The following is a 20,373-nucleotide window of genomic DNA, read 5'->3' as shown; positions in this document are numbered from 1 at the left end:
CCAAAGCAGGAGCCAGGGGCTGCATCTGGGCAGTAATGTAGTCATGCTAATTCAGGTCAAGGCCAACACTTAACAAAAATGTGCTGCAGAGCTTGCTGCTCCGGGCAGGGCTGTGGCTCTAGCCTAAAGATGCGCGTCAGCACCAGCCCGCCCCGGTCCAGCCTTCGCGTCCCGTCCGCGACCACCGCTGCAGGCCGGGGCTCTGCTCATGCTTCCCCGGGCACATGCTGTCCTGCACCATTACTGTGGTGAAGGCTGGGTGCCAGCCCTTAGGACCGCCATATGCCAGGCACTGCCCTTGGTGCTGGCCTCTTTTATCGTCGTGACAACTCTGTGAGGCCCTCGCTATTCATATTACCCCCATTCTACGGATGAGGACGCCGCGGCAACGGAAGGCCAAGGAACCTGCCCAGCCACACACAGCTGGCAAATGGAGGAGCTGGGGCACGGACCCGGGCACGGCCTCCAAGGCCTTCCTCTCCACCGCTGTCCCAACCTGATGATTTATACTTCGGGACCGGCAGTGGCCAGCAGGGCCAGTGACCCGACTGAGCAGGCCAGTGCAGAGAGAGGCCAAGTTGGGTGGGGCGTTCCCAGCTCACCTGGGCTGTGCGCCCAAGGGGAAGGGGGTACTGCTCGCTGCCAGGCGAGGGGCTGGCGGCTGCTGATTCACGCCTTCCAAAGGGCGTGCGAAGGCCCTTCTCGGGGTCACTCAGGGCTGGCCTCTGTCCCTGCCGGGTAGGCCCCTTGCTTGCCTCACAAGCCTGCAGCCTCGGGCCCGTGTTCCTGCTGGTGTCCAGGCTGGTCCCGCAAAGGGCTCGCCTCCGACTCCGTTCTGTCACGCACACAAGCCGTTCTCCCGCTTCACCACGTTCCCAGAAGAAAGTGGACAAAAGGAATAGAGGGGGTCGGGACACATGAAGGAGGGGTTCTTAGCATCTCCAAGTTTTAGGATCCGGTCCACCTCTCCCGGTCCCCCATTTTACAGATGGGCAGACAGAGGCTGGGGGAAGGAAGCCCTGGCCGGGTCGAGTGAGCAGAACAGAGCAGAGGAGACAGGCGGACTGGACTGGCTCTGGCTCCGGCCTGGTGGACGAGGGGCAAGCCCTGCCTGTGGGACGTGGGGGGCACGGGTGCTTGCTTGAGCTGGGAGTGTTAGTTGGGCTGACGGGTGGGGGGCGGGGTTGACCTTTCCAGGTGTATGTAGCTCCCCCTACCCACCCCTGGCTCACCCCCGCCCTCACACAACAGCCTTCCAAAGGTCCCCGCCTCTGCATACAGGTCCCCACCCCACCCCACCCCCAACACCGCCCTGGCTGCAGTGACAGTCTACACAGCCTAACCCTGGAGGCCCCGACTGAAAATGTGGGCAACTTAGGAATAGCAAAGGGAGAGCTTGTCTAGCCCCTTGGCAGCTTGGCAGGAGCCAGATGGGAGACTGGAAAGAATGTTTGGGGGAGGGAGAGGTATTTGCAGGCAGATGGGTGTCGGTGGCTTTGCCTCTAAAACCTGTTGCTGCAATCCACGGAACTGCTGTTCTCCAAGAAGGGAGACTCCCAGGAGAGGACAGGAGGAGCCAAGGGTAGCTGCCTTCCCCCGGCAGGACTCTAGCCTTGAAATGACACTTGGCATGTTAAAAAATACCCGCTGAGGCCACAGGGCTCTGCTGAATCTTGTTTTGTTTTTATGGCCTGCTTCGTTGCCAAAGGATTGGAGGCAGCTTAACACACACACACACACACAAAAAGTAAACTACAATAGGATAAAAATAGATCAAAGCAAAAACAGGGCTGGAACACACAGTACAATGAACCAAGAGGGTGGCACAGCAGAAATGTTCTCCGCGTGGGCCTCCGCAGTTCTCAAAGATGGGCTGCAACTTGGACTCTGAGCTTCCCGTTAGTTGAAGTGAAAAGGGAAATCCACCTGTTAGGAAACTCATGAAGTCCACAAGGTTAAAAGGATCCCAGAAGCAACTGTGCACATTCTGAGGTCTGGGAGGGACTCTTGTGAGATCTTTGAAGGAGCCAGGGGTGGGGTCTCAGACAATGTCCTCAACCACAGTCTCCTAACAGAGCCACACAAACCCCATTTTTGCTCAATGTAAATCCAGGGCTCGATGCCAAAGTGCAGATCAATAAAATCAGGTCTATGGAAAAGGCCAGACCTAAGTGATCCAAGTCATTTACCCAAGACATAGAATTTAGATTCTTCCAAAGCAGGGGTTCTCAACCTCAGCACTTTGACAAGTGGGCCCCCATCATTCTTTGTTATTGGGAACTGTTCTGGAGGAGGTTAAGCGACATCCCTGGTCTCTACCCACTAGATGCCAATAGCATCCCCCGCAACTGGCTAGGTCAATCCAAAACGTCCCCAGAAGGCATTGCCAGATGTCCCATCCGGGGCTGAAAACCACTGCTCCTGTTCTCCTGTTTCAGGAACACCATTTTCCTCCCTCAAACCCCGCCCCTCCATAAGGGCCAATTTAAGACAAAACGGTTTTCAAGTCACATGTTTTTTATTCAAAGCAAAAAAAAAAAAAAAAAAAAAAAAAGGCTATGGAGTCCCGCGGGGGGAAATGTGTACATTTGCATCTTAAATTTTACCTACTTTACTGAGAAAGCTGGCACTTCTCTTTAGCCATCAGCATGTTTCTCTGAAGGTGTAATATGAGAAGCACCATAGAGACACAGATTTCTAGTCTCTGCCCCTGGAGCCACACTGAGGAATGCACTGAGAGGGTGGCTGGGGCCGGGCTGCCCTCCGCAGACCTAGGGTGGCGAGTGGACTGTGTCATTTCCCAGGTGACTTGGAAGATGCTGCTTCAGTATCGTGTCTCCCAACCAGGGCTCCCCCCCTGTCCCCGGCGAGTCAAATCATAGCCGCCTGCAAGTTTGAGGCTGTGTTCTCCGAAGACAGAAATGGGCAGCACAGACTCGTTCGTGTGTCCCCGGCAGGTGTTTATTAAGCATCTGCTGTGTGCCCGGCGCTGTGAGAGGCACAGGAACGGTGAGAGAATGTAAGAGGGTGAACAATCGGGCACTTTTTACCGCGTTAGGAAAAGGATGCGTGCTTTAATATTAAATATTAAAACGTTTTCTTTGGCCTAAACGCTCCCATATCGTCTTCTGATTTTAAGGAAATTAAAACATTTTCGTGGGCCTGTAAAAGTGCTGAGGGCCCGGCCCGGGCACTGCACCTGCTGGGCCTGATGGAGAAGCCTCACAGTGGGAACATGGGCTAGGGGTGAGGTGGGCTAGGGGTGAGGTGGGCTAGGGGTGAGGTGGGCTGGGGGAGCAAACAGAGTACCAGCAAGACAGGAAATATGTGAAACACTGGGCATGGCACTAAGGGCTTCTCAGGGATAAACTGGTGAGTGTTGGGACAGGAAATGACCTGGGTCTCACTTTAATTTTTTTTTTAATGTTTATTCATTTTGAGAGGGAGAGAGAGAGAAAGAGAGAGAGCAGGGGAGGGGCAGAGAGAGAGAGAGAGAGAGAATCCCAACCAGGCTCTGCACTGTCAGCACAAAGCCTGATGTGGAGCTCGAACTCACAAACCATGAGATCATGACCTGGCTGACATTAAGAGTCAGACGCTTAACCGACCGAGCCACCCAGGTGCCCCTGGGTCTTACTTTAGAGAAGGTAATAGGGAAATGTCCCTGAGAGAGGAGAGTTGGAATCAGACCCACGAATGAGAGAAATCTATGATGCGAAGAGCAGGACCGGCCCATTCGAGGAATCAAGGACATCCCTCGCTTTGGCCCGAGCATCTGGGGTGGTGACATTCCTGAGAGGAGATGGCAGGAGGCACCAACTTCAGGGGAGCTAGGGTGGGTCTCGGACATTTCAAGTAGATACGGCCAGAAGGCAGCTGTGTGGGAAGCGGGTGCCTCGGACTGGACGTCTGTGATCCCCTAAGTTAATACGTTGATGTCCTCCGTCCCTACCCACCCCCCTAGTGTGATGGTATTAGGAGGGGGCCTCACCTCGGGGAGGTGAACAGGTTTAGGTAAGTTCACAAGCATGGGACCCCCACAATGGGATTAATGTCCTGTTGGGAGGAGGAAGAGAGACTGGAGGGTCTCTCTCCACCACGTGAGGACACAGCGAGACAGGAAGTGGACTCTCACAGGAACCGAATCTGCCGGCACCCTGATCTTGGACTCCCAGGCTCCAGAAACTGTGAGGAACTAAAACCTACTGTTCAAGCCCCCATCTGTGGTATTGTGTCCCGGCAACCAGCACTGACTGAGAGGGGGGGGCAACTCCCCATGTGTCTCTAGCTGCTCATCTCCCTGGAGTCATGGCCCAGAGATGCAATTCAAGCCAAGAAGTAAGACCAAGGACAGCTCCATGGCTGTGATAACCCTCCTCCCTCCCCCCACCCCCACCGCCGACCGGAGGGAAGGTCAGCATTGGTGAGCCTCTCCCCTCTAGCCCCACTAGCTCCCAGAAGCCTGCACATGCAGGCGGGATGGGTTGGGGGGTCGTCCAGGCTGGGAGCCAGGCAGGGCTGCCCTCTGCTTGTCGGCTTCTGCCACTCACACCCACTGGGCTTGGACACAAAATGGGCACAATTGACTTCCCATCAATAGTTGGGGCCTGGAGGGTTTTTCCATCCGTACTCTGTCTGTCCGCCTTGTGACCCGAGAATCATTTAGAAGTAACAGACTGGAGGGCAGTCTGCTGTGATGGAAATGGAGTTTTTCTTCCAGACTCAATTGACCCAAAGGCAGATCAAACTCGTGACCTTGGCCCCCAATCCATCAAAATGAGTGCCCCAGGCCGTGGCTGGGAGAATCAATCCATCACACTGTCAACAGCCAGCTGGCGGTTCTGTGTCCTACAGAAACCTTCCGCCCCCCTCCTGCAAGTGGGAGGAAAGGGGTGCGTGTACCCCAGGAGGTGCACAAAGCCATCTCCTGGGATGCAGGAATAGATACAGATATGAGAACCCGGCTAATAATTACTGTGGATCCTGACATTGAATGTTTCTCTCCTTTACAAAGCATAGACAGCTTCAAGGCTGTAGGGAAGACGACCCCCTTTCCTGGGACTGCTGGATTCTGGCTAACGGGCTGCTCCAAGTCCTTCTCGGGGGGGCCTTCCTTGGAGAGCAGCCCCAGGGCTTTGCAGCCGCAGGTTCTTTCCAAAATGCAGGCCGGGGGCATCTGGCTGGCTCCCGTTGGTAGAGCATGAGACTCTTGTCTCCGGGTTGTGAGTTTCAAGGCCCACATTGGGAGTAGAGCTTACTGAATGAATGAATGAATGAATATGAAGGCGTCAGCAAGTCTGCATTTCTTCTGGAGGTACTAGGGGAGAATCTTGCCTCCTCACTTTTTACAGCTCCCGGAGACCTCCTGCCTTCCTTGGTTTATGGCCTTTCCTCCATTTTCAAAACCAGCAGAGTAACGTCTTCAAACCTCTCTCTCTCTCTCTCTCCTTTCCTGCCTCCCTCTGGCTCTCCTGCCTCCCACTTTTAAGTCCCCTTGTGATGACGTTGGGCCCACCCAGACAATCCAGGGTAACCTCCCCCATCTCAAGATCCTTAACCACACCCACAAAGTCCCCTTTGCCACGTAAGGTAACTTATTCACAGGTTTCAGAGATTAGGACGTGGGCATCTTTGGGGGCCAGTATTCTGCTCCCTAGAACACTGATAAAAGCTGCACTTTGTTCATTCTGTATCCTTCAGCATGAAGAGAAGTTCAACAATATTTTTGAGTGAGTGCTGAGTGAATGAACGAAAGACTAGCTCCCTAGAGGCTGGGTGGGGGCAGAACCATCGAGGGGACGCCGGAAGGGCTCTGGATAAGGAGGAAGAAACCAGAGTGTCACCTGAGCTGGCCCCATCACGCCTCTTCTGCTAACTCATTTTTGCTGGCGGTCTGGGCCTGTGGCATCCCCCCCAGAGCTGCCGGTGACAGGGCATAGGAACCCCAGGAGGCTCCAAGCAGCCTCTGCTCCCCCTGGAAGGGCTCTGGGCACAGAAGCTGAGGAGAGGACGGCCTGAGGACCAAGATGCACGGAGGTGGCAACAGTGGGGGAGAAAAGCTATCAGGACCCCCTGAGCCCCACAACGTCCTGTCTCCTTGACTCTCAGACCCAAAGTGCGTGTCACATGACCTCTCAGTGGCCTCAGCACGCTCTCGAGCCTGAGAGGTCAGGCTCCTGCAGACGGAGCCTATGGTCTTTGGGAAGATCATCTAAGTGCGACACCTACTGGTTCAGGCAGCCCTTCTCACCTCTCAGCCCTGGTTTCTTTGTCTGCAAAATGGGTACAAGCAACTTGAACAGTTGCAAGTCAGGACAGGAGGAGGCCCAGATGAGAAGTGTGGGTGGCTCATTAGTGCCATTACTGAGCCCGCGCCCCTGGGGGAGACGGATGCCTTTCCTAGAGTAGACTTCCTAGAACCACCGGACTCCCAGAGACCAAGCTCTTGGGCAAAGGCAGAGCAGGCCCATCCCAGCTGCTGGACCTCCCTGCCCTGCACTCCAAGTGGCTATTGTGAGGCCAACAGCTGTCCCCGCCAAGTGGCATCTCTGGGGCACAGAGCAGTGGAGAGGGCAGGACACACTGGCTCATTGTCCTTGGGGCTGAGCTGAACAGCAGCAGCTGTGGGTCACTGGGGGTTCCTCTGACCTCCACTCCATCCCAACACCATGGCTATCCAGCCACCGGGCCCGTCCCTGCTGGACTTAGAGCGGCCCCTCCAGCAGCGCCTGAACAGCATGGAGCCCCCTGTCTCCTAGGGGGGCCCCTGTCTCCTCCTTTATCAGGAGCCCTTAGGAACAGTAAGCTTGAGGAAGGTGGCACCTTGGGCCTGGGGGCGGGACACCGTTCCTCACTCCTTATGGCACATACCTTCTGGGAGGGACGGCTCCCACCCAGCTACTCCCTGATGTCAGGCACCCACATGCCCATATGTACTTCTCACACAGCACCCTGGGTATGGCCACGCCGTGGGTCCCATTTCACAGATGCAGAATCTGGGGTTCAGGGAGGTGATTAAATGACTGGCCCACAATCACAGGCTGGGGCCCCGCAGAGCCCGGATTTGAACCCTGGCCTGCCCAATGCCACAGTCTATACCCGTGGCATGAACTCAGGGTGCCCGAGGTGGGAGGTAGGCAGATAGATGCATAGACACCAGGGAGGAGGGCCTGGCCACACTCGGCCCGGAAAAGCACTGGCTGAGATTGATCCAAGGCCAGGGGGGACGGGCTCGAGGACCTCCCCCAGTTCCTGACAAGAGAATTCTAGAGCTCCCTGCACGCCTGCTTTTCAGAACAGTGCATCTATAGAGGGAAAGGGGCAGGGTGATGCTGATTCAGGAAATCTGCAGCCGGAGTTAAGTGGGTGCCTCATAATGATGGTGATTAAAAATTAACACCACTGTTTGCAGAACGATTTGGGTGTCCACTTTGCAGCCATGAATTAATTAATCGACGAAAACACCAGTGCTGGGGACAGGCTCCGGGGCACAGAGGGAGGACTATGAGGTTCCAGAGGGGGCACCCGGCTCCCCACTCCGGCGCCTTCTCTGGCCTGGGGCTTGCTTTGTGTCTCTGCACAATGGGGTTGCTGGTGCACTTGGGGAGCCTTGATGTGGTAGTATACACGGGGGGCAGCCTCCTGGTTTGAGTGACAAGAGTGCAAAAGGCTTTAGGAGGTGGGAGACCCAGACCTGCCCCCAGTTGACTCCAATTAGCTGTGGGACCTCGGTAGTCACCTACTTCCCTGTGTGTCTATTTGCTCATCTGTAAAAGGGGTGAGGTCTCCTGCAGCTGAATTTCCGAGCGGGCGGATGAATTAGTTTGCTGGGGCCACCATAACAAATTATCACAGAGGCGATGGCTTAAGACAACAGACATGTCCTCCCATCGCAGAGGCCACAGGTCCGAGAGGGCGGTGCAGGCAGGGCGGGCTCCTTGGGGAGAACCGTTGCCGCCTCCGTCGGGGTCTCTGGGGGTAGCCGGCCACCCTGGGTGCCCCCCGGCAGCCGCCAGAATCCCGTCTCCTCCTCTGTCTTCATAGGGCTCCTCTGCGTCTCTTCCGTCGCTGCGTGTCCCAAACTCTCCTCTTGTAAGGCCCCCAGCCATGGAGTTTAGGGCCCACACGAATTCCAGGAGGACCTCACTGAGATCCTTAGTTACATGTGCAAAGATCCAATTTCCAAATCAGGTCACATTCACAGGCACCAGGGGTTAGGACTGGGTCTCCCTCTTTGGGGGAGACCATTCAACCCACCCTAGAAGGCATTTGGGGTAAGCAAAGGCTGCGAATGCCAGCTGCTGTCATTCTGAGGCCAAATCAGTGACTGTGCTCTGGGAGTGGGGAAGTCATCTAGGCAGCATCCTGGGCACGCCCTCGGCCTGGCCAGGCACTCAGAGGTGCGACCGGGAGTCCGGGTCGTGGGCGGGGCCTTGACCGAAAGAGGAGGGGCCGCTGGGGTGGATGGAGGGAGGAGTCTGCACGGGGGCGGGCGGGCGGGCGGGGCGGGGGGGGGGGGCCTCCTCCAAGCTCGGCTCTTGCCAATGAACCCTTTCCGGCCACCAGAGTGCAGGGAAGCATCCCTGGAGATATTTCCAGGCTCTAATTATTATTTTTATCATCCCTTAAATAGCTGCCTGTCCTCTCCTCCTCCATCTACTCTCCAGGGTGCCTACCCCTTCCGGGACGCTCCGCTGGCTTCATGATAGAAAACTAAGCTCTAAGAGACACTCGAGTTTCAAATGCCAATCTTGTCACCCCCACCCCTCTAACAGGAGGACTAACTAAACCCTGACCAACCCCCTCCCCACCACCATGTTGCTTCATTCTCTATGCCCTCATATGGCTGGCCTCCCTTCTGGAACATGCCCATCGCTACCAGACGCTCTTCGGCCGCCCCTCCCTGCCCGTGCTTAGCGCCCCCCCCCCCTTACCGTTCATACCCCTGTTAACTTCCCCCTGTTAGCCATTATCGTCCCCCGGGACCAGCGTGTACCTCCCCACTTGGCTGGGCTGTTCCTGGGGGCAGGAACGCAGCACTCTGTTTTGGGGCCCCAGTCCCTTGTACGTAGATGCTCTGTGGATGTTTATGGAAAGAAACCATCGAGAGATCAGGATTTGAATTCCGTGTCACCATCTTCCCAGCTGTGTGCCCTGGGCCTCGCTGAGTCGTGATGTCCTCATTTGCCTGCCTGCCTGCCTGCCCTGCCGGGTTGGTGTGTTGACAGATTAATGTGTTCTCGGGACTACTAATCAATGCACGGGAATAGGGTTCCTGCCCCAGGGGCGCCCCTGTGCCCCAGCCTCCCACAGGTCTCGGCTCGGCCCCCTGCCTCCCTGGGAATGAAGTCAGAGGGAGGCCCGGGCTTTTGGAAACTCTTGGATCCCTTCCCCGCCCCTCCCAGCCCCGCCTCAGCTCCAGGTGTCTCTCTCCCCAGCTATTTTCTTTTCTGATCCCGAGTTCAAAAGAACACCACCAAATCGAGGAGGAGCGCGGCGACAGCCACGGGAAAACAAAAGCCAGCAAGCAGGCTCCTTCTTGCAGGCCCGCTCGGGCCTGCAGGGCGCTGCCCACCTCTCCCCGCTCGCTCGGTCCAGGAAGGAGGGCGTCGGGGTTCTGCGGGCTCCAGTGCGACTCTGAAAACACCAGCTCCAGTTGGAGGGAAGGCCAGTTCAGGGCCAGGGCGTGGGGGGAGGGGGGAGCCTGCCCTAGTTAGAGCCCTAAAATGCTCCTTTGAAAGCACTTTCAGATGTCCCCAGCCCTGGGGGCAGGGGTGGTGTAATAATAATAAAACAACATTTGCATAGAGATTTCGTTTACAAAGCACTTTCTCAGGGGTGGGAGGCGCTGGGGTGGCCTGTGGAATCCTGGCTGGGAGGCCTCTGGTTGGTTCCACCCCCAGCCGAGCTCGCGATTGTGTGCGCGTAAACAAAGCGCTATTCATCCAACTATTTCCGATTCCTCTGGATTTCGTTCCTTTTTCCCTCTCCCATGAAGAGCACGCTCAGGGCTTGTCACTCAGGCCAGAAAAGGGATGTCAGGAGTCCCAGAGGGAGGGGTCGGCTGGGACCCGATTGGAGGGAAGCGGGGAGGCGGGGGCGGGGGGGGGGGAGGGGGCTCCCTCCCTCTGCACCCCTGCCCCGCCCACCCCCTCACCCTTTGGCCCCCAAGCTCCTGGGAATCAGAACAGCCTCGCTGTGGTCGGTTTGTGCAACTCTGCTCAAGGCTAACCTGTGGCTTTGTCTTCATGTTGAAAGACTGAGCACAGGTTTGGTAATGTCTGCGCATACGCCGTGCGTGCGTACGTGCGGCTTTGCTAATTCTTCCCCAGCGGCGCGCATTGTGAGCGGGATGTTAGGTACACCGCGCGAGGGCGCGGGGGCCCCGGGGCGTCTGCACCTGAACCAGGTGGGAGTAAGAAGACAGCTGTGCCTGGAGAGCAGCCCAGCTGTCACCTGGCCACTGGCATCCGGGGATGAGGGGGGCAGCACCAGACCCTGCCCCCTTAAGGGCCTCTGATGAGCTATATAGGGTGCGCCTGCAGGGGCTTGAGCAGGTTTGGGCGGCCCGGCAGGAGATGGAAGATGCAAGAGATCATTGCTGGGCTAGAGCAGTTCACCTTCACCTTCGAGAAGGATGTAGAGATGCAAAAGGGCACTGGACTCCTGCCTTTCCAGGGCATGGACAGTGAGTGAGGACAGGGTGTCAGCCGTCCCCCTGGGGGACCTCGCGCCGTTCTCTGGGCTTCTCCGCTCAGCCCCTTCACTGCGGCCCACCAGGGGGACCGAGTTGGGGACTGGGGCCTGCCACCCGTGATTCTCAGCTCAGCACCCCCCTTCTCAGGGGCTGAGGGCTCCCCTCTTACATACTCTCCAGGATTCCAGGAGAATGGAGCTGACTTCCAGGCAGCCCATTTTCCAGACGGGGAAAGCAGAGAGATACAGAAAGGGAATGGTGAGAAGCCAGGAAAGTCCACATTGGCCTCCTGAGTTGCCTTGGGCCCCTCCATCACCTGTGTTTCAGAGTTGGGGCTTAGGTGTTGAGGTCTTGAGGCTGGTTCTGGAGGCCAGCATCCAAAGAGCCAGGCCCTAGCCCCCAGGCCCAAGCTTTGGGGAGGTTCGGGGTGGTGGGGGTGGGTAGGGACTTCCTGAGGAGGAAAAACCCCCTGGCAGGTGCAGCCTCTGGTGAAGCTACCTTCTCTCTTTCCTTCTTCCCCTTCTAGAGTCGGGCTCAGCTGTGTGCAACTTTTTCGCTAAAGGGCTCTGTGAGAAAGGTGGGTCAGCAGGGAAACCGGGGCGTGGGGGGCTGGGGCCGTCTACACATCTACGCCCTCTTGCAAAGAAATCCAAGTGCTCTGGTGGAAGGTCACACCCAAGCGAGTCATTGGCCGGGTGAGGGTAGGACTATTTACAAAGAACCCCTTCCCAGCAACCCTCACATTCTATCAGAGGGGTGGCCAAGCATGAGGCTGGTCCTGTTTAGGAACTTGGGAACTGGGGCATCCTTCCTGCTGATGGCAGTACCCCCGTAAGAAGGTAACAGAGTCATACAGGACATTTCTACTTCCTTCTAAGTTGTTAGTTACAAAGCCGGCTCTTAGGTCAGCACGTTAGGCCTCCAGGGTCAGGAAACACAACCTTTGAGGGGGGTTTCTGAGACCTGGTTTTAACAGGCCCTTAACAAGCACTATGTGCCAGGGGCCGTGCTGGGTGGGGGTCCCGGGCTGGAGCCACGGCTCTGCTCTCTGGTAGGAGCCCCACCCTGAGCCTGGAGGAGAGGGGGGCTGTGAGGCTGCTGGGAGCTGTCCTGACCCCCTGGGGCTTCCCGGGGTTTGAGAAGCACGAGGGCAGGCCAGGCAGAGAGGAAACTTTGGGCGAAGGTGTGGCAGTGCTAAGACGACAGCCCGTCCTCCGTGTGGCCTCCACCAGGGGTCAGGTGACGGGATGGACGAGGGGCACGCTCCTCGGGAATCCCAGGCAAGCAGGGGGTGGGGGTGCTCCCAGCTGGCTGCTCTGCTGTTCCCAGGGAAGCTCTGTCCTCTCCGGCACAACCGAGGGGAGAAGATGGTGGTATGTAAGCACTGGCTGCGGGGACTGTGTAAGAAGGGCGACCAGTGCAATTTCTTGCACCAGTACGATGTCACCAGGATGCCCGAGTGCTACTTCTACTCCAAGTTCGGTAACGCCCCTTCCTGGCTCCAGCCCTTACCTAGGGGGGTTGGCAGTGGGGACTGGGGAGACAGGAAGACGTGTGACAGGGAAGCCCAAAGGAGACTGTGTATGTCTCCGGTGGCCCACCGGGCCTCTCTGAGCCCCAGGCACCTGCTTTTCCAGCCCCCTAGGAACAGTGGAACTGTACTCTGGGATCCCTGTTTCACTGGCCCACAGGCTCGGGCACACGCTAGTAACCCCCACCCCCACCCCCACGGGAAGGGTGGGGTGAGGCTGGACTCAAAGGCTGAATTGTTTCCCTTTGCAGTCCTGGCTAATCACATACCCGGACTGACTGTCCGGAAATAAGCCTGGAATGGGCCGCGTCTCTGTCCCCGGGGTGGGTCCGGGCCAGCGTTTCCCAAACAGCAGGATTTGAAAGCCACTTTCACGATGCTTGCCAAACACAGAAAGCACCTGTGCCATTGACCTGTGTCACTGTCGATTCTTTCGACTGTCTTGTTTTACGGAGTGTTATTATAGAAGAAAACTTTGCATTGCTTCCGTAAGCGGAAAACTAGCATCTCTTATTGGCAGTGCAGGGTCACTGTAAACATACAGTCATGAGGTTCAGAAGCACAGCCTCTAAAATTATCTTGTGTGGTCGGGTTGGGACCAGTGTCCTCCTTCTCTCTGGCTTTCAGACCTCTTTTTGTCGTGCACAGGGCTGCCCGGGGCAGGAGGCCACAACCACTTGCCACCTCATTTAAGATTGAATCGGCAAGTGTGCCTCAGATCTTGTAAAATATCTTCCCAGTGAAATTCTACAGCTCAGTGCTTTCCAGAGCTGGAAGGAGCCTTAAGGATTATCTAGTCCAGTGCTTTTCAAACTGTGTTCCAAAAGAGTGACCTGGAGGGACAGAGAGCTGCCACAGTCTTCAGGGATGTCTCTGACTGGGGCAGCTTTGGGGTAAGCTGCCCTTAGTGCCAGTGGCGGGGGGGGGGGGGGCAGTGGGGGAGGTCCCGGCTATTTGGGAAGAAGGCGAAGCATCCCCAAAGAGCTCCTCCCAGGCCAAAATTCTGTGTCCTGCCTGCTGGGAGTTGAGGTCCCGCGGCCTGCATGTGTTCTTGGAAGGGAAGCACAGAGTTACCTGAAGCCCAGCTTCCCTTGGTCAGCACCTAAACCTCTTTCATTTAAAAATGCCACTTACCATTAAAAAAAAAAAAATTATAACATTTATTTATTTTTGCTAGAAGGTGACAGAGCACCAGTGGGGGAGAGGCATAAGGGGGGGGGGCACAGAATCCGAAGCAGGCTCCAGGCTCTGAGCTGTCAACACAGAGCCTGATGCGGGGCTCGAACTCACAGAAACTGAGATCATGACCTGAGTGGAAGTCAGACGCTTAACCGACTGAGCCCCCCGGGGCGCCCCAAAGTAATTATCGTTCATATTGGAAGTAAACTGTTTTATGTAGAACATTATGTTGGGAGGTGTTGGAGTGGGAAGGGGCAGCTGAGGGGGCCCAGGGTCTTGGGCCCTGCAGCTGGCTGGGCTCTTCTAACAGCTACCTGGGGGACTCCGAAAAGGCTGACTGGAGGGTGAGGCGCGGGTGCCACCTGCTGTCCGCCAGAGGAATGCAGCGAGGTGCATCCAGGCCAGGACAGAAAGGCAGCATTGCACGGGCAGATGACTTCCCGCCGCTGCCTCCTAGATCAAATGCTTGCCAGCCCTAGGGGAGGGATGTCACTTCCATTCCTCAAAAGGCGGGAGCCCAGAGGCTGCACTCTGCCCTGGGCTGCACACGGCAGTTCCCCTCTCTGAGCACTGCTGTCCTCGTTTGTGAGACGGGAAGGCCAGGAGGGAACGGTGATTTCAAACTGTTCTTAGGCATCAGCGGTGAAACCTGCTTTGCAGAAGGGCGACCTTTAAGTAGATCTCTGGAGAAGTTTGAAAACCAATGGGGCGAACACCATCAAGTCCTTTTGGCTCTGAGAAGCACCGAGTTGTAGACTTTTTTTTTTTTTAACGTTTATTTATTATCGAGAGACAGACACAGAGCGTGAGCAGGGGAGGGGCAGAGAGGGGAGGAGACACAGAATCCAAAGCAGGCTCCAGGCTCCGAGCCGGCAGCACAGAGCCCGACACGGGGCTCAAACCCACAGACTATGAGATCATGACCTGAGCCGAAGTCAGTCGCCCAACCGACCGAGCCACGCGGGCGCACCCGTGAGTTGTAGGCTTTTAAGGAGGATGGGATTGGAAGCATCCACCAAGTCTCTACTCACATGAGGTGAAAGATGAACTGATTCCTCCCCACGCTCCTTCAGAGCCCTGGGCTCCTGCAAGAAATCTAAGAGTGTTCTTACAACAATTCTCCAGTGGTCTGTCCCACGAGGCTGGCTCCTTCTAGAGGACCCGAGTCTTGGACTATTACCCACAGCTTACAGCACAGGCATCGTGCAACCACAGGGGTCCCTGTGTAGCATCTAGCATCAGACCACCGCCAGCTTTGGAGCTGGTCTTGTTGGCCTGTCCGCCAGAAAGGACTGTACCCTGGTTCTAGAAGCACCGTAGGTCTCCGTTGCAGAGACGAAGCACAGAGGGCCTTGATTGAAAAGCATCCACACTGTGTCCTCTTGGATCTTTAGGGGCTCGCTCTGGCTCTCCTCTCCCCGCCGCTTCTTCGTTCCTTCCTCTCTGGTGGCCTCCAGATGCCTTCCGTTCCAGTCCCTCCCTCTGGATATCTGGCCCTGCCTCTGCTCTTCCAGATGTGTTTATTCTTACCCAAGTCCTACTTAGCAAGTAGTATTGGGATCCATTCTTCTTAGATTGCAAGAAGGATTAGAAAATCCTTGCTGTCTTCTAAAAGCTGCTGCTGATGGAAGGAAGGCAAGTGGAGGCTAGGCAAGGCGGTCAGTCCACTTTGGGGAGGGTGGAAATGAGCGTTAAGATGAGCCCGTTTTTTTTTTTTTTTTAATTTTTTTTAACGTTTATTTATTTTTGAGACAGAGAGAGACAGAGCATGAACAGGGGAGGGGCAGAGAGAGAGGGAGACACAGAATCCGAAACAGGCTCCAGACTCTGAGCTGTCGGCACAGGGCCCAATGCGGGGCTTGAACTCACAGACTGTGAGATCATGACCTGAGCTGAAGTCGGGCGCTTAACCAACTGAGCCACCCAGGTGCCCCAAGATGAGCCCATTTTTAAAGAATGCTGGACTTTTCAGGTGATTGCAACAACAAGGAATGTCCCTTTCTCCACGTGAAGCCAGCTTTCAAGACCCGGGACTGTCCTTGGTATGACCAAGGTTTCTGCAAGGATGGTGAGGCCCCGATGGAAAGGGAGCACTAGGTGATCACGATGTGGGGGGTGTCCCCAGCAGGGGAAGGATGCATATTCCTGATAAGGCCCCGTGGGGGTGTGCCCCTGGGTTAAAATCCCAACGGAAGACCTTTCCATAGTTCTCCCCCAGGCTCGCCCTGATGGAAAAGAACCCTCTGTGTATGGTAACATTCAGCCTGGCATGGCTTCTCCCAGCAGGCTTACTTGGGTTCAGATCCCAGTGACTTCAGAATGTATCAGCTGCGTGACCTTGAACGAATTGCTGAACGCAGTTCCTCACTTATCGAAAGGGGAAACAGCTCCTTCATAGGGTTATTGAGCTGGCAGACATAGGACCTCACAGGAAGCCCTTGGCATCGGGTCTGGTCCAGGGGAGACCGACCACATGCATTCTCTTGTCTATTTCTTTTACCCACCTGGGGGGGGGGTGCTGTCACCTAAGCGTGCTCCACCTGCCCCATTAAGAGGCAGGGTCCCCCCAATGGAGTCCCTGTGCTCTGAGTACTGTGCCCTTTACTTTCACTGGTGTTCAGGTGCACTGTTCTGAGTCCTCGGCAGTGTTCCTTTGGGGGCATTTTAGGGGAGGATTAGTAAGCTGTGGTGGGGTTAGCCTTTCCTCAGCTGTAGCTTCTGGAGCTAAGTAAAGGTGACAAATGACAGTCTACAACCACGTAAATCCTCCAAGATGCAGTGTGTCAGGGATGCCTCCGACCCCACTGCTCAGCACTGGCCAGCTGGCACCCACCCCAGCACATTCCGAGGTGGCCATTCCCCTCTCAGTCACGTGGCTAGGAAGCAGGTGCTTTGGGCAGGAAAGGACAAGGTTTATATACCCTGTTAAGTGGAGAGCTATGACTGCCATACCCTCCCGGTGAGATTTGTCATGTGTGTTTCTGGCTGTTCTCTGCCCAGCAGGTCCCCTGTGCAAACACCGCCATGTCCGTAAGATAATGTGCGCTAACTACTTCGTGGGCTTCTGCCCCGAGGGACCCAGGTGCCAATTTGCACAGTAAGTATGACACCTGGATTAGCAACTCTAGTATGGTGCCTGCTTTCTGGCTTCTGGATCTAGATCCTTCTATACCTTCACTGGTCCAAGGTGGAAAATGAAGTGTCTGGTGAGCATGCCCCCCCTCACCCCTGCAGTGATTTCCTTGCTAGCTCACCGTGCATTGCCTCCCCCCGCCCCTCCCCTCCCCCCCCCCCCCCCCCAGGTGCTGTACCAAACTCTACCCCAGGTTGTTCATGTGTATTTGTGCGGGGCTGACAGGCATGTAGCTCTTCCCAAACTGTTCTAGAAATGAGCAGAAACACTTAAAACCCACCCCAACCCTCTGCAGTTCTCCATCATCCCCCGGCTGGGGCATGGGCTCCTTCCCCAGGGGGCTCAGAAACCGGAAATCTGCAGTAGGCTGGTGAGGAGCACGCTAATGAGCAGGTGATGGAGGGCCGGAGCCAGGCTGTAACTGTCTCTCTCTCTCTCTCTCTCTCTCTCTCTCTGTACTTCCCTCAGTCCCAAGATGAATCTTTTATTCAACCCGAGTTTCACGAAGGTGAGTGTGCAGGCAGGGAGGGGGCAGGGGTGTTTCGTTCCCTTTACCGCACGCGCTCCCTGGAGAGCACTTACTCTGGCACCGCACTACCCAGCTGCCCTCACCCTCGCACGGTCCGCTCCAAGTACCCGTCCCGGGAGAGGCACCCGCCACGGCCCAGACCCCCTCCCACCTCTGCAGCCTCTGCGGCAGGTAGCGGCCCTGCTCAGCTCATCGGCCCTCGAATTCTCCTTAGTGGGCGGCATGTGTGTGTAAATAATCAGTGGGGTTCCAACTCACGACCCTGAGATCACGAGTCGCATGTTCCTCCAACTTAGGACAGCCAGGCGCCCGACGTGTGTGGTTTTTTGATAAAGACCAAGGGGCCCAGCTCCGGGCTTGCATCGGGGCCATCCTGGTTGTGCCCGGTCCCTGCGGGAACACATACTCTTCCCACTGCTACCAAGCACTGACGAGCACCCGCATCAGGGGTCAGCAAACTACAGCCCGGGGGCCAGATCGGGCCACTGCCTATTTTTGTACAGCCCCGCACTTGCAGTGGGTTTTTTTTTTTTTTAAAGATCGTAGGGGAAAGAAACCAGAATATATTGTAACACGTGAAAATGAAAATGTCAGTGCTCGTAGTTTTATTGGAACCGGGCCACGCTCACGTACGCGTCATCTACAGCCGGTCTCGTGCTTAGGAGGGGCTGCGCCGGAGCCCAGACGGCCTGCAAGGCCGGAAATCTTTCCTCTCTGGTCTCCTACAGAAAGTCTTCGCTGACCCCTGGTCCGGAAGACTGAAAGTCGGAAGGCCAGTTAAGTCTGAAGGAGGTCAAAATAGGCGTGGGAACGGGGGGCGGGCGCTTAGCCCCTGTCAATCAGTGGCCCCACATCCGGTCCCTCAGCCAGAGGGAAGGCGGGCGCCGGCTCGGAAGGGCGCCCTCTGCCGCTTCCAGGGGGGAAGCCTCCTCGATGACTGTGGGCGATCCACAAGCCCAAGTCTAAGGCTCGTCGGGAGCCACGCGGTCGGCAATTAACGCCGCAGTAAAGCACCTTGAAACCTGCTTTGCATGTACACGCCTGGCCGGAGCCCCTGCCCTCAGTGCAAAGTCGCCACGTCTGCAGTGTTTTCTCCTGACTTTATCAGCAGCTTGTCAACTGGCCACGGGGTTCAGCCCCTCCTGCTCGTGCCTGGGAGCCTCGCAGGCCCCCTTCCCCGCCGGAGGGACCGCTTCTCCCCGCTCAGAGGCCCCAGCAGCACCTGGTCTCCTACCACCTGGGACTCAGGGCGCCGGAGCCCGGCCCGTGCTACAGGGTGAGTAGCTGCGGTGCGACTCCCTTCGGGTCAGGTAAGACCACCACACTGGGGTCTAGGGGTGTGAATGAGGGCAGTGAGCGGGCACTGGTAACCCCAATGTTACCCTAAGTCTCCACGACCTCATCTGACTTACCTCTCTGGCCAGACAAGACTTTCTTTAAAAGCTACTAAGTTAGACAGCTTCCATCACCTTCTTTGCTGCGTTACCAGCTCTGAGTTGATCTATAATGTCCTCAAGATTTAGGGGGCAGGATTTCCTAAGGGAATGTAGCACTTTGGTTTCCTTTTTTTCCCCCTGGTTATCAAGAAGAAAAACATCATGCATACCTTCACGAGACAAACTCTACGCTGTTCTGTGCTCTTTTTATTTTAGAGATTTTATTTGTAAGTAATCTCTACACCCAATGTGAAGCTCCAACTCCCCACCCTGCGATCAGGAGTCCCACGTTCCACCAACTGAGCCAGCCAGGCGCCCTGACTGTCCTGTGCTTCTGGCCGCTCTACACTGTTAAGAGCAACCTCCACCGGCAGAGGCCAGGGAACGGGGCCCTTGCCTTTCTCATACGTTTGATTTTGGGGGGCCTCTGAACATCCAGAGCCCTGTTCTCTGGGATAGTGATAATGGCTTGAATCTCAAGGTCTCTCAGGCCTGAAACGGAGCTTCATTTAAGATAAAATCCATCAAGGGTACCTGGGTGGCTCCGTCGGTTAAGCGTCCGACGCTTGGTTTCGGCTCGGGTGGGGATCTCCCGGCTTCATGGGTTCAAGCCCTGTCAGCCGTGCTGAGTGCGGAGCCTGCTTGGGAGTCTCTCTGCCCCTCCCCCACTTGTGCTGTCTCGGTTTCTCAAAATAAAGTTAAGAAAAAAAAAAGCTAGTTAGGCAGCTAACTAGCTTTTATGGTTCCTTAGACAGGTTAAGATGTTTCTACTGAGATTTGAATCTATGAAAAGTTACACCCTTAATCTTTTTCTTTTAGTGTCGAAAACCGGGCCATTATGCCAGCAAATGTAGTAAGACTCCAACAGGTAGGAGTTATCAAAAAATAACCCCTGGTCTGTGGGGTAACTGAAGACCTTCTAGTGAAGACACCCAGGGGCCACGCTGTGGGGTCCTCTCTGTTCCCAGTGAACCCTACTGTCCGCCTCAACAGGGTAGGAGATGCGGGAGTAGCGTGCTGCATTCGGGCTTATTTCCTCTCATTCTGTCCGTGAACGAGCTGCTAGAAACACAACAGGACTGGAGGCACGCAACCTGTGGCAGGACGAGTTAGCCATAAAACGGGGGAGCAGAATGTACCTAAACCCCGAACCCAAGCTAGTGGGAACAGCCGCCCCCGTCTGCGCGTTTCCTGCACCCGCTACAAGACCGGCCTGGGCTGCACGGGGCAGTTCCCGTGCACGTGGCGTCACTGCTGCTGCAAACTGGTGATTAAACTCAATGGTTTCCTTTGGCATGACAGCTGCTTCCCTGTTACGGCTTACTTAAATTTAAGGCTAGACCCTGTGCACGCCTGATGTGAGGAATTATGGGGAGGGAGACGGTACACACCAGTCTTATCCTGGGGGGGTAGGGGCGTGACCTGGACCATTTAATGCCATTCTGTTTACGCGGATGCGGGAGTCAAGGGAGTCTGACCCACTGGGAGAGGAGCGGGGAGGTTAAAGCAGAGACTTTTGGAGACATGGAGAAAACAGTAGAAGGTGTGAGTAGGACGCACCCCCCCACCCCCACCCCCACCCCCACCAGCCTGTGGCAGATGGAGATGGCCACCCGGCCGCCTGGAGCTAGAAGGTAAGGGGACAGGGTGATCGAAGAACGAGGCCCGCAGGTTCTGGGGGTCTGCACGGCAGCCCCGCGTGGGCTGCTGAGACAAATACCACACAGCCGTGTAGGCAAACTACTCAGCCTCGAGCCTCAGGCTCCTCAGTGTGACAAATAAGCGTAACGGCGCCGGCCTCCCAGGGTGGTCCTAAGGATGGGATGAGAGAATGCAGGTAAAGAACTCTGCACAGCACTTGGCTTTGAC

At 56.2% G+C, this 20,373-nt stretch overlaps 1 protein-coding gene across 1 annotated transcript; it reads left to right on the top strand.

Annotated features, from left to right (window-relative positions):
- Positions 1–10,584: 10,584 nt before the first annotated feature.
- Positions 10,585–20,035, top strand: CPSF4L (cleavage and polyadenylation specific factor 4 like). Its single transcript, XM_042966443.1, has 8 exons — positions 10,585–10,687; positions 11,223–11,273; positions 12,026–12,178; positions 15,379–15,474; positions 16,410–16,503; positions 17,008–17,047; positions 18,177–18,344; positions 19,324–20,035. The coding sequence occupies exons 1-8, from the start codon at positions 10,585–10,587 to the stop codon at positions 19,414–19,416; spliced, it is 798 nt and encodes a 265-aa protein (XP_042822377.1). The 3' UTR covers positions 19,417–20,035.
- The last annotated feature ends 338 nt before the right edge of the window (positions 20,036–20,373 follow it).

Source organism: Panthera tigris, chromosome E1 (assembly GCF_018350195.1).
Source record: "Panthera tigris isolate Pti1 chromosome E1, P.tigris_Pti1_mat1.1, whole genome shotgun sequence".
NCBI classification, from domain to species: Eukaryota; Metazoa; Chordata; class Mammalia; order Carnivora; family Felidae; genus Panthera; species Panthera tigris.
Note: the sequence above shows the minus strand (reverse complement) of the source record. Positions and strands in the feature narration are given on the sequence as shown.